The sequence below is a fragment of the Maylandia zebra genome, linkage group LG8 (genome assembly GCF_041146795.1).
Source record: "Maylandia zebra isolate NMK-2024a linkage group LG8, Mzebra_GT3a, whole genome shotgun sequence".
Lineage (NCBI taxonomy): Eukaryota > Metazoa > Chordata > Actinopteri > Cichliformes > Cichlidae > Maylandia > Maylandia zebra.
In genome coordinates this window covers 22,219,885-22,233,860 of record NC_135174.1, presented here as the reverse complement: position 1 = coordinate 22,233,860, position 13,976 = coordinate 22,219,885, and the positions used below count along the sequence as shown (strand labels likewise).

Sequence of the window (13,976 nt, the reverse complement as noted above, 5' to 3'; positions counted from 1 at the left end):
GTTAAGTCATACATGAATGTATGATGGATAAATAATGTCCATATACAGTGACACTCCTCAGCTAGTGTAGGTTGGTCATGACTCAGTGAAAAACATATTGTCCAGAAGTTATGCAAGCTGTGCTCTAAATTAATGGTTACAGCTTTTGGGTAATTAAAAATTAAAAGATGCACATGCGCATTTAAGGAAAAAATATATATACATCATATTACCAATGCAGTATTTACGATATAAGGAATTATAAATACTGAATCAATTAAAGTCAAATGAATCTTCCAGGGAATACATGCAAAGACTGGATTAACACTGGGGTATAAAAATAAAACGTGATTACACAAGAAAAAAATACCTTACTGCAATTTAAATTGTCCAACTGTGGCCAACGCGCTCCCCCTAGCGGACATATGTGAACATTATACAAGATATCACAAGACAAGTGTTTTAAAGAAAGTAATTTCTCCAGATGTTACAGACTTTGCAGGCAGAAAAAAGCAAACGCACGACGTAAAAGACATGCCCTTTTTTATACTTCAGTTAAATTTTATTTTGGTACAAATTAAAACACTTGTTTATCACAAAAACACTTCTTTGGGTTCCTGCAAGTAAGACATTTTGTAAATTCCCTTATATTTCCCTTATAAGTTAGAGATATTTCTGATATCTCTATTTCTTACATCTCTAACTTATATAAGTTAGAGACACCACTGTACTCAATATTAATTTATTGTCCTTCATTTTTCTAGTACATCAAACAAACAGCATGTGGCATTATTTTAAAGACAAACATGTACAGCGTGGGAAATATATGGAATCAAGTACAACGTTTCATATGTGGTTATAAGTAGTAACATAAATATATGACAATTGTTTAAATGGTGCATAAACCATTTATATGCAATTCTAGAGTAACAGTTTAGTTTTCTGAGTAAACAAGAAAATGAAAAAACATCCAATTAGTGTCGTCCTCTTCATCTTCACTGGTGTCTGGACTGCTAATGGCAGTCTGATCTGGATGATGACTCCTCTTTCCCTCACTCCAGTTCCAGCTTTGCAGACCAGTTGCCCTCTGAGTTAAGTTAAGATGCAAATAAGATATCCAATGATCAAAGGTTGCTTTGAAATCTTACCTTGAATCATGAACTGCACTCGGCCTATCAGACTCTTCTAGGAGGCTACGCTGAATTGCTTCTTCAAGAGCTTCATCTTCCTCCAGAAAAAAGAGGGCTAAGTAGACAAGATGGAGATGTGAGGAATCAGAAAACATGTCAGCCTTGAACAATTTCTCACACTGCATCATTGTCAAAAAATATAATGATTAAATGTAAATCTTAAAGTCCCAGTGATTCAACAAAAACAAACATACAAATTGCAAATCTGCATCAAAACAATATCCTAACCAACGTCTGGAATGAAGGATTTCTTTAAATTCTGCCACATTATATGGAAACATCTGCTGTCCCTCTGCCTGTCCCTCATTTTCACTGTCCTGAGTGCAGCCCTCTGTTTCCTGTAAAAAGAGTGAAAAATCAAATGCAAAGCCATCAACTGCATTCTTTTTCTCTTCCAACGTGGCTGTGGTTTGTGGCTGAGCTGCAGGAGAGGGTAGTGGTGTCAGGGGAGGCTGACCACACCTGACGTTGCCGGGACCGGAGGAGAGGGTGGTGTGTGTGCTACAGGAGCAGTTGGACAGCTGTTAAACTGCATTTTTATTGTTTCAGTTTAGCCATCTGATCAGAATGTTTATAGTAATGTAGTCTTCAGATCCAGAAGTGATGGAGGAGTTACTTTACTGTAGTGTTTGGGCTGCCATCTTGGAGGCTTTGCATAAAGTTAGTCACAAGTTTGGGCCCTAATTTGATCTGAATTCTGCAATAATCTACACTATTGGACAGATAACCCAAAAGATCAGCTCATCTCCTGTGGATAAGGCTATGGTGATAGTGGGGAGGAAGAAGCAAGCACCAGGACAAGAACTATTTGTGGCTAACCTTGCAGTGTAAGGTGTGGGGGTGAAGGGGGATCCAGGGATTGGCGCTCCATCTTAAGTCAGTTCAGCCTGGTATGGTCATGCTTCCCGGGGGATGAATTTCACCTGACTAGTAGAGACTAGTCAGGTGAAATTCATGTTAAGAGTAACATGATTTTACCAGAGCCATGATGAAGGCTGGGGTACAAGTTAGTAGTTAATGTGAATTACTTTGTACGTAGATGTCAACAGACGCAAAGAAGATTCCCTTTTAAAAATTAAAAACTAATAAACATTTACGCAATTAATGCCAAAACGTTCAGACTATTTGACCATAATAAAACTTCCATAGTTTCTCTGCTTATGCAAAATAAACAAAGACAGGATGTCCTTCCTGATCCCGCCACTAATGCACACCTGCACCTTCAACCTAAGCACAGACTTCTTGGATGGTCTGTTATTAAAATTAAGCATTTAGAAAAATCCCACTGTGTCTCTGGTACTGTGCTGCTGGTTAAACATGTTTACGTAACCCATAAACTGTTTGTTTTTATATAACTTCTGATTTTTTCTTGCTACAGCACCATTATTTTCCCACAAGGCTCAGGGCAGTTATCTCATTTGAATTTGTAATGACTCTTGTTTTATTTTTAGACTGGGCTGGGCCTTAGCCCTGTGTCTGTGTGGCTGACTTCAAAGCTTTTATCTGATTGTTAAAGCGGATCAGTGACGTTTTTCTCGATAGATAAGATTTAATTGTATTTTAGAGCAAAAAACACATCCACAGTTGTGTTTTCATACCCTTGTGGGGACATCTAATTGACAATGCTTTGCCTAGCCGCTTACCCTAACCACCAAAAATGAATGCCTAACCCTAACTCTGACACTAAAACCTCATTTTGAGTCTCAAAAATGCCTTCAGACATGTCTGGATGGTGATTTTGTCCTCATAACGACTGTTGGTCCCCACAAGTACAGTAAACTTCAAATTTTTGGACCCCACAAAGATGTAAACATGGTAAACACACACACACACACGCCTCCATCTCAGCTTGCTTCATGTTTTAATGGCTCAGAGAAGTAACATTAACCACGAAACAGCGAAAAACACAGCAGATTATTCAGGTCTCTGAAGGAGACAGTAGCACATCACATGTAGCATTAGCTAGCTACATTTACAACACACGCGCAAAGTGTCAGAAGAGCATTGAAAACGCCTGTGCAATTCTAAAGTGCATCTCATTGAGATTTTACAGACATCTACAGATACAGCAGTGCACAGTTATTAAGCTGAACAAGGACTCGTGAACATCGGGCAGCAGAAGCAACAGAAGTGCTGCTAAGAAAAAGCTTCAAGACACCGTTACAGGTTATATTATCAAGTACACAGTTAATATTTTGGTAAACTTTATTATAACATTCGCTTACAGCCATCTAAACTACCATAAGACAATCAAGTATAAATTCAGGAGGATAATGCATCAGTTACAAAAACCCTAATATATTAGAGCACCTAAAATCACCTCTGAACTCCATCACAAATACGTCATTCATTGTATACCCAGACTTAGTCAACCTTGCAATGGTGACTCTAACAAGTGCAGGAAAACTACCATCGAGAAATTCACTTTTTTGCTACAGCGGAGAAGAAAACCATAAATTATAAAGTATTTCAGCTCACATGAGCTCTGTTAAAAACAAACAAACAAACAAAAAAATCCCAAAACAGACATGGTCTTCTGTTTCACAGGTCCATAATTTCCTAATAATGATGTTGGAAATTTCCCAGAAAGAGCAACGCCATTTGGAGTTAATATATAAAAGCGATTGTGATCATGTGATCCAAAGAGTTGAGACGAGACGCTGTCATTGTTTAGCTGCCTGGCCAACAACTTTTATTGCTTTTGTTCCCTTTCTGGTCTCAGCACAATACCTGCTCAGCACCTCTGAGATGCACCGTTAACAAGAAGCTGGTGGAGCGCCGATAGGCTAAAGGGCGAAGATTTCCATCAACGGCTGGTTGTAACCATAAACGGAGCAGAATCAGAAAACAGTGGACCAAGGCTGTTTTTTCAATAAAGAAGCTAAAAGTCCCAGCTCTAGCTTCTTGAATGTGTACTGTTTTGGGATATTTGTCTTCTCCGACAGTAAAATTAAAACACTTAATGTTTCAGACTACTTGTTGGGTGTTACCTTAGTCTAGAACAAATGTCACAGAGCCTAAGTTCAAGCTTTGATGTGGTTTGATTTCCAGGAAGTATTTACTCTAAGGAAGACGTACACTTTCTATATTTTCTAGAATTTTGCATCTTTACTGGGAACTTGATGATTTTACTTTAGAATGCTTCTTCTCTAAAAGGAAACTGTGTGACTCAAACTAGTTGGCTTAAAGGAAGACAATTTCCCCCAGAAAATTTCACCCAGGAGGTTGTTTGTGAACACGTTTTCGCAAATTGAGGTAAAGCGAATGCACAGTAGAGACGGTGGCGTCAGGCACTGGTATTTCTGTGCAAAACGAGCCACATCTGCGACGTGAGCTGGTGGTGTTAGCCTTTGTGTTCCTGTGTTGCCCTTATCTGTTAAGCTGTTTGTGCGGCGATCACAGTTTCTGGGTAGATAAAAGTCTTTCGAAGAGCTGTTCCAAAACAGGAAGACGGTTATTAGACGGTTATTTTGTTCTTGTTTCCCCCCCTTTTAACTTTTTACAAGTGTTTAATTAGGCAGAGCTTTCCCAGCTGAGTGTTTCCCCCGGCTTTCAATCAGGTCTTCTTTGGTTTTCTGGATGCGGGAGAAAATTTCCCTGAAGAGTTTCTTGTACTCCGGCTGGTGAAAGTCATCCTCAAAGCCCTCCCTGCCTGTCAGAGGAGGGAATGTGGTGGCGATGAAGGATGCAGTCTGCACTGACTTGTGGCTCAGTTTGTCCTGCTCGTCTTCCTCAGAGTGGCAGCGCCGAAGCAGCTCGTCGTACTTCACCTGCAAGGCGCTGTACTGGGCGTCAACCTCGTTGAGCAGCGAGATCCCGCGATATTTCACTACCTCGGCCCGGCGCACGCAGGAGCACTCGTGGTCATAGACCCTGTCAGGAGAGTCTGGCATCTGCGTCGCCTTCATCAGCCGCTCACTTCTCCAGCGCTTCAGGACCGCGGGGCTTTTAGCCAAAGATGCCTCTCCGTCATTCTCCTCCTCTGGGTTGAGGAACACTGTGTGTGGCAGCAGGCCGTGGAGGACGTCTGGCCTGTTGCATCTTGTAGAGGATTCTGATTTCCAGAGCTGACGAAGCTCCTCCGCCTCGCGCTCGAGCTCAGACAGTCTGGCCTGATGAAGATAGACAGTTGGACAAACTGTTAGACTGGCGACCTGTCCAGGGTGCTACCTGCCACCCGTGACCTTAAATTGGATTAGTGATCAAGAAAGTGGATGGATGCAAGTCGGAAACAAATTTAAGGACAGAGAGATACTGGTGTCAGTCTTACCTGACATCCTGCCATCCCGGCCAGCTGCTGCTCCAGCTCTGCATTTTCTCTGGCGAGCAGCTCAGCCTCTCGCTCTGCTTCTTCCCTCCGAGCACGCTCAGTGGCAAACTGTGTCTGAAGAGCATGGAGGGACTGTCGCAGCGAGTCCTGCTCCTCTTCCTGCCATGATGTGGTAGACGGCTCGATATCCTTTGAGGGTTTGTCGGGATCGTAGTCGTACCTGCACAAACAGGTGCATTTTAGACCCCGATTTCCATATACAGTATTTAAATAAAAGAACTGATGTCTGGACACTAAATATGAAGCTACAGCCAGCAGATGGTTGGCTACAGTCCTGACCAAAGCAGTGACTCCCAGGAGAGCACCCTGTTGGCTGATAGAGACCATGTGATATGGCTAAAAGCTCCACAGGAACCCGGCGAAAGAATCTCTAATGGAGATTATTTCCTCAGCTAATCTTATCCATTATCACTTATTTATAAATGTTACTTAACAACTTAAAAGGTGGCAATAAATGCAATTGGGAGAAGGGTCAAAGGTCAGCAGCCAGGCTGTTCAATCTGGCATTTAAATCTTATGTGTTTTGTGACCGTTTAAGCGTTTTGACAATTTAAACCAAATCTGCAGCTTCATCCGTTTGTCTTGATGTGTGGGTGAAAATTTATATATATCCAAGATAAAGAAGAGCTGAAAACAATAAATAAGTAACGACCGGTGAAAAGAAAGCACACTAAGCAAGGAATCAAGGGCTTATCAGTAGCACCGGGCAGCCTGTGTGAGAGTTCATTAACTTCAGACAGATATTGAGACACAGTTGTTCTCTCAGCTCGAGACTTTGACCTCCTTTCTTCCAACCTCAACCACCGCTCTCTGACTTTATCACTGAGACTTCCTGCATGTTGTGAAGAAGCCCTGCTAACAGGATTACACACCACAGAGACTAAACTGAGGCTGTGAATGAACGCGTCACACTACAGATCAAGAACAAGTGACGGGGGCACGAAGCACGCAGGCCTCTGCGAGGTAGAAACGAGCCGCTGCCAGGAAGAGCAGGATCAGTGCAGATAGGTTAAAGCTAAAGCTGAGAGGATCGGCTTAGATCTCCTCCTGAGACCTACAAAGAGCAATTAAGGCGATTTTACCAGAGTAAAATACAAAAACACAGCAACGAGCTGACAAATTACCGTCCACAGTCTCCAGAATATATAAAATTTCACCTGTTATAGAGTTTGAAACTACAGGTGTTTATCCATTATTAGCAGGTTTTGGATGTCCACCTGCAAGAACAGGACTGACAGCACATTTTTCAGGCTCAGATAATAATTATGCAAGGTGTATCTGTGGAAAATGAACTAAAATATCAGCTGAACTGAGGACTACAGTATCTCCCTGCACTGTTGCACCCCTGAGTAGATTGAGTGCCTGAATACGACTTCCTGCAGATGTTTTTCAGAGAATATGTTCATACAGTCATCATGGAGCATGTTGTGCCTGCAGCAGACGACTGTGTAATGAAATCAGTGCAGAGATATCGTTATATCAGTGGTCAATTTTGTCCCACAGTGTTTACTTTTACTTACATTTACCTCATAATTGGAGGTTTGGGCCCCTTTTACTGTGAGCGTGTAACATTAGGCAGGGAAGATGGAAAACGACATCATCATAAATGGCTCCCAGAACCATTCATAATGATATAAACACATGCAAGCTTCAGATCTGCCCGTCTGAAGTCAGCTCTCTCAACTCCTTATTTAAGCTCCACTGGTCTGTGATAATTTGTGTTTGTGCGTTACCCACCTGAGTGTGTTTTGCAGCTCCTGCAGGCAGGACACACTGTGAGTGCTGCGAGGCCAGCTCTCTCTGTGTGAAGATTTCTGAGGTGGAAAGGGACTCAGCTTCAGCTCCTCCACCTGATGCTGCAGCTCCTCCACCTGCATCTGCAGTAGCTCCACTGTTTCTGTAAGCCTGCACAGAAAAAATAAAAACCAGTGAAAACAAAGTTAGTAAAAAAACAAAAACAAAGAAAAAAAAGTTTTTAATAAGAAACTGGTGATAAATGTCTCACCCTTGGATCTTCTGCTCGGCTGCCCGGTTGTCCAGAACAAGTTTGTGGTTGCTCTGCTCCAGCTCTCGGGCCGACAGGTCGAGCTGCTCGTACACTTTTGCGTGCTGGTCGTTAACCTGTCTGAGGAGGTCCACCTGCTTTGTCAAGTACTGGAGGCGAGAGAAAAAGGTGATAAGAGCTTAAAAGGAGAAACACATCTATTATTGTTAACAAATACACTATCAGTCATTAGCAGGTCAAATGAGCAGCTATTTTTAATGATTAAATCATTACAAAAATCGCTGATAACTCATCTTTTTATGTTCGCCGTCTTCTACAGTAGCTTTGCATGATTCAGTGTTTAAAATAATTCATTATCCAGCTGACAGATATTTTAGCTCCTCTCCCTTTAAAGCCTAGCTTGAATTTCTTTTCCAAGCTCCCCTCATTGTAAGCCCACTTTCATCTGATTGGCTGCCCCTCACAAACAAAAGGTTTGAACAGCTTGTAGGTGAAGCTTCTGCACCTTTAAAGAATCTTCTCTCACTGACTCGAACAGAGTCGAGAGTAGATTTACAAAAAACCCCCAAAATTCTTAAATAAGCATTTTGAGCAGATACTCAATATTTAAACGTCATGTTTGATGTGAGGACCAACAGTAAGACAGTGTAAACATAAACCTACTATTATTATCCACATGCTGCTATTTGAGCATTTTTCTGGCAGGTTAACAGCTCGACAATTTTATTTCCCAGTAACACCTAAATGCCTCCCTTAAGTCCCAGATTAATTGAGGACGTATTATCTAACAGGGCGTCACAGCCAGGAAACTTACATCATGTAATCAGTTGGCGTAAAATCAAAAGAAAGAAAAAAGCCCAGCTGATAAGTAACTTCACTCTGCCCGGACACGCTAACATAAACAGTCCAAAGTCAACAAGGCAAGCTGTACATTTTAAATGAGGTGTTCATGGTGCTTCTTTTTATTAATCGCCTTTCAATCCAGCAAAGAGCGAGCGTAAATCAGCAAATCGATCCTAGCACTGGTCAACATTGATGTCACGTGTGTCTGCTGCAGGTCTTAAGAGATTAATTGTGTATGTCAGCAGTTTAATGCAGGGATGGATTTAGAGCCCCCCCGGGCTGAGCCTATTTACTTAAATTTAGCAGGAAGTCAGAAGTCTCTTAGAAAAGGTTTTGACTCTGAGCTTCTACTGTTTTGGACCACAGCCTTCCGGGAGTTTGAAGGTAAAGGGACACATGACTGTCCATCCCCAGAAGAAGAAATGGCTGTGTACAGCAAAATGTTTCGTGTTAACATTTAGTAACACCCTGAAAGCATTAAAGAGGAAATCAGAGCTGTGTGAGAGAAGCGGGTTCATCTCTTGATGTTTTCAGCACAGCCTGGCCTAATGAGAGCTCTGTTTAGGACTATACTTTGTGAGAGAAGGGAGGTATTTACCTCGATCTCCTGCAGTTGTTCCTGGTTGTTGGAGTACATCTGCTTGAGCCCCTGCTCCAGCTCCCTGTTCCTCTCCAGAAGGGTCTTCCCCAGCTCGGCTGCCAGCTGCAGGTCTGCAGGAGACACGAAGCGAGGTGAAACTGCAAGTCCTTCAGCATTCATGGCTCTGTACTAATGGTGAAGGAGACCTGACAAGCAGCTTTCAGAGGTGCTGTTGGTGTTGGCAGCAATCCAGTAACACAAAGTGTCTCTTTAGAAACTCAATTAAGGAAAGGAATAAAGGCATGCACTTTTACATTTACAGGCGAAGCTCTTTTTCACTCTACATGGACAAAAACATGATAAAATCTGAAGGTGATTTTTGCACACACACAGGAACACAAACCCACGGCCACTAGCGTAAAAGCAGCCCATGCAGGCAGAAAGGATGAATAAAGTCAGAGGCACATTCAGGCAGAGCGGTTCTGTTTTTGCCGCATATGTGAGTGTGCTGCTGACTCCTGGATTTTCTCGCACACTTCTAGGACTCGCAAAATTTCCACTAAATCAGACTTCAGACTAAATAAACCACCCCGACTTAAAACCCACAGAAATTAATGCAAATATTGCCCGTGCATATTTTTAAAATTACTTATAATGCCATTCATATATTAAACACCGCGCATCATTATCAGCTGTAACAGTCCTGTAATTCTCTGCCTGCAGGGTAAATAAAGACTAAGTGCGAATCTTTATCTCTAAGCACAGAGACACAAAGACTGAAAGGAAACTGTACCATGTTCAAGGTCTTGCTTGTCGTACCACGGTTCCTCCTCCTTTATCTCAAATTCTTCCTCCACAATCATGTCTGTAAGCATCCTCGGGATTTTATTTTAATTTATTTAATCAGTCAAACTCTTTAAAGATTTATCTACATTAAAAACACGAAACACTTTGAAAAAGGACTTTGATATACCAAGATAACCGGTTCAGTCAGCGTCCTCTACCCCCCACAGCCGGCACCGGTGCGCGCTCATCATAGGACAGTCTTACTTCCAGCTCACCGCTCATGAAATCGTCCGCGCGCGGGAACGCTTTCCGGTTTGGTTTTTCAGAATAAGTGTTTCACCAAGACACCAGAAAAAGAAGACGACAGAGCATAAAGATTTAAAAATACAAATATGTTAAAGGAAGGAAGAAAGAAAAAAAAGAAACAGATAAACAGCAAGAGAACAAAAGATACAAAGTAAAACTTAAAGTACACTAATTAAAAAGCTGGGCACTTTAGCAGAAACATATTAATTTGGGTTCAAAAACTAAATCGTGTTATTGTGGAATCTGTGAATAACAGATGAAAAAGCAACAGGAACGTGTGCGGACTGGATGTTAACTAATTTGAGAAAAAAACGATTCCACTGTATTTAAACGTCAGTGGCGTAGTAATGTCTGGTTAACAAAGGTAAAACAAAATTGTGGTTTTATTGTGAAGATTAGCACCCGTGATTTCCGGCATCAGGTCGCCACACCTGCTCCTCCGAGTTTGGTCCGCCAAAGATTAATAGCCACCACACGGGGGCGCTGCAGAAACATGACAGCACGAAGGTAGAACCGCAGAAATACCGTAGGCTAATGATCTGCGGTCATCAATGAACAGCAGAAAATCTATCTTTTTAGATAGTTGGTTTAGGAACAATATTATTTTAGTTAACCAGTTATTCGATTCAAATGGTATGCTTTTCTTCTATGAAGAATTTTGTTTACATTTCAATTTAGCTATCAGTCAGGGGTTTGTATGCTTTTATAGAATAAACCTAATATCCCATCAGACCACAGGCCATTGGCATCTCCAATACAAACTGTTGGTAAGATATGCTTTTCTAAGCATTCAAAAAACAACAATAAACCTTTGAGATCTTTATTTCAGAATAGTATAACCACGCTACCATATGTAATTTTTTTCTGGAACCGGTTGACTGATGATATTATGTGGAACGAATAAAAATAAAATAAATTAATACACAGAATTTACCCATCTAAAGATTATCTTCAAAGCAAATTCAAATTAGACATTGACGCAAACTGTAGTTTTTGTAAGACTTGCAAGGAATCCACTATACGTCTTCTTTGGTTTTGTCCTCTTGTACAAGACTTCTGGCAGAGATTATGTGTTTTTATCTCAGAAAATGTATTTAAAGGATTTGCTCTGTTTTGGAAATATGTATTATTTGGTCTCCACAAAAAACAAAGACAATTCAACAATGATAACAGATATATGATTAACTTGTTAATCTTAATGGGTAAATTTCATATTCACAAATACAAATGTTTAGGAAGACATCCCTCCTTTTATGTATACTCCTATGAGCTTTTGCAATATCTAAATTCAACTAAGAATTCTTCTAAAACTAAAGCTATAAAAACGATGGCTGTATGTGAAAAAAATGAAGATCCTTCAATCTCTTCGCTTTTTGGCTTAATCAGCTAAAACTTCTCCCCCTAGCGTATGTGTAATGTAGGTTCTGAATAATGTTTGTTTGTTTGTTTGTTTGTTTGCTTATGGTTTACAATTTCTGTAAGTACAACACCTTTAATGTAGTACTGTTTAATTCTACTTTGTTTTGCACTAATCTTTAAATAAAGGTTGGAACCCCCCCCCAGGAGATCTGCTTCTGCGCCTGCGCTGTTTTGCCCAACAGCTACACGTTTCCATAGAAACCAGAACCGACCGTACCATTGTGGTTTAACTGAAGTGGTTGAAAAACGGTTCTTAGAATTTTTTTTTATGTCTTATTAATTTCTTTAGTTACTTATGTTTACATTATTTTCCTTATCTGTCTTTTATATATTGAAATACAGCCTGTATTGGTATTTTCTCAAGTTGGAAAAAGTCTTTGAAAATGTTGCCATATTTGTTATACTTGTTACATTTGTTTAATTAATTAAAAAACGGATCTTCTTGTAAGTCGAAGGTTATTATTATTATCTATTTATTTTAATGGATGATTTTTTTTGACACAAAAATATTTCATTACTAACAAAGTGAAAAAAGTTTCATTTAAATTAATTTATAGATTTTATCCAATAAATAGTTCCTACAAAAATATAAGAGTGACATTGTCTTCCCAGAGACTTTTATTATTATAATTTATTTTGGTGTTTTTTTAAATGTCTTCTTTAGTTAATTTTAAATATCTTATTCCATTATAGTGACTCTAAATAATTTACTTCATCAATTTAAATTTAGTAAAAAATATCACATAAAACTAATCCATTAGAAGTGAAAGTGCTGCAATTAAAAATCCATTTCTGTTAGTCAGTGATATTTAAAAAAATCTTGATAGTGAGGACAAATATACAGTATTTAACATTTAAGCTCCACCAAGTGTAGGAGTGTTTATCCTCACCATTTCTTCAATTCCTCATATTTAATAAGCTGATTATGTCTGTTATAGAAAATCCCAATTTACAACTGTCAACAAATAAACAAACAAACAAAAACTTTCCTGTAAAACCCGCAGAAAACGAAATAAATTAGTCTTAAGCCTAACTATCATAAAACATAAGATCACTGTGAGTAAAAGTACGTTTTTAAACTGTTCATTTCAAATAAAAGCATCTGGCTTTTTACTCTACATCTCACTGAGTGTCCTGTTTCTTACCATCAGATGGTGGCAGTGTAGTTTCATAATTTGCTTGACAAGCATGACATATACCAGATATGAAAGTCCTCATTTAAACCAGACAAAGACGATACATGCACACTGATTTGTAAGAAATTGTTTATTTGAAAACATCAAACGAACTAACCAAGCTCTAATAAATGAACACACCACAAAGAGCTGATCCACAGTGTACACAAAAACAAGCATTTGATCAGCGCTGAAGTCAAAAATCAGTTTTGTTATTGGATGCAGAGGATGAAATACTCTCCGTGATTTCTTTTGGGAACCATCCAGCCAGCTTGTTATAAATAATAGTTTGATGTGAGATGATGATGATGAGTACAGCTTCAGCCCCTTCACCTTGTATATCCTCCTATCCAAACAGGAGTTCCCTTTATTTAGTAAAATAATGTGAATCTTTCATCTGTTTAATCACTGTTTCTACTATTGTGCATAAAACAGATGAAACAACAGTATACACTTAATGACTTTGAGACCTCAGATGGATTATTTGTTATGGCTGTATAGCAATATTATGCAAATTGCATATGTTGTAACAAGCCAATAACAGCAGACAGCTACAGAATATATTATAATGTAGTTAAAAAAATCAGAAATACACCTTAAGCCCAAAAGTATAAGCACAGACAAATAAAATATGTAGACACTTATTATGTAATCATGAAAATAGCTCCAAACCAAAGTACATAGCAGTAGGAACAGATATGATAAATCTTTTATGTTTTTAGTGTCTAGTTTACATTAAATAAGATCCAATTTGCGTGACAGAAACAGCTAACAGTAATCCAGAGATTTGCTCTGCAGTTTCCTCTATACAAAGCTCTTTGAACTTAGATATAACCAAACAAACCTGGGTTCTGTATTTCTGTGTTGGTGAGGGGACCCTTGGTCACTGTACAAGGAACAATATATGGATTATATCGTATTATAGTATTATATCTATACATACACCCACAGGTCACTTTGTCAGGATTTTTTTTGTTAATCTGCTGGGATTTTTTCTGACACTACCATCTCCAGGCTTTACAGAAAGTGATCTAAAAAAGACAAAAAATATCCAGTGAGCAGCAGTGAGCAAAAATGCCTTGTTAATGTCAAAGGTCAGAGGAGAATGGTTAAGCTGCTAATTAGAGCTAATAGGAAAGCAAAAGTAAATCATTACAACCCAAGTACAACAAGTCAAACCTTAAAGCAGATGGGCTATTACAGCAGCACTGCATGCCACTCAGCTAAGAAATGGAAACTGAGGCTACATTTTCCACAGGATCATCAAAATTAGACAACAGAAGATTGGAAAAATGTTGGTCTGATGCGTCTCAGTTTCTCCTGCAACATTTGGAAGGTGGTGTCAGAAGAAGCACAAGGATCC

The 13,976-nt window shown here is 39.5% G+C and overlaps 1 protein-coding gene across 2 annotated transcripts; it reads right to left on the bottom strand.

Moving 5' to 3' along the window:
• Positions 1-3,013: 3,013 nt before the first annotated feature.
• Positions 3,014-10,029, bottom strand: LOC101476825 (cerebellar degeneration-related protein 2). Of its 2 annotated transcripts, XM_024803478.2 has the most exons (7): positions 9,901-10,029; positions 9,721-9,792; positions 8,946-9,058; positions 7,505-7,653; positions 7,237-7,404; positions 5,440-5,659; positions 3,014-5,281 (listed from the first exon to the last, which is right to left on the bottom strand). In XM_024803478.2, the coding sequence occupies exons 2-7, from the start codon at positions 9,788-9,790 to the stop codon at positions 4,679-4,681; spliced, it is 1,323 nt and encodes a 440-aa protein (XP_024659246.2). In that variant the 5' UTR covers positions 9,791-9,792; positions 9,901-10,029; the 3' UTR covers positions 3,014-4,678. The 2 variants fall into 2 exon arrangements, with proteins under 2 accessions (XP_024659246.2, XP_024659245.2); XM_024803477.2 differs by having other exon boundaries at positions 9,721-9,980.
• Between the last annotated feature and the right edge of the window lie 3,947 nt (positions 10,030-13,976).

Excerpts from the sequence above, each read along its gene's own strand:
- LOC101476825 (XM_024803477.2), bottom strand. The coding sequence starts at position 9,802 with ATGCTTACAGACATGATTGTGGAGGAAGAATTTGAGATAAAGGAGGAG. Across the intron at positions 9,059-9,720 it reads CAAGCAAGACCTTGAACATG|ACCTGCAGCTGGCAGCCGAG; the intron begins GTACAGTTTCCT and ends TGTCTCCTGCAG. Across the intron at positions 5,282-5,439 it reads CCGGGATGGCAGGATGTCAG|GCCAGACTGTCTGAGCTCGA; the intron begins GTAAGACTGACA and ends TATCTTCATCAG.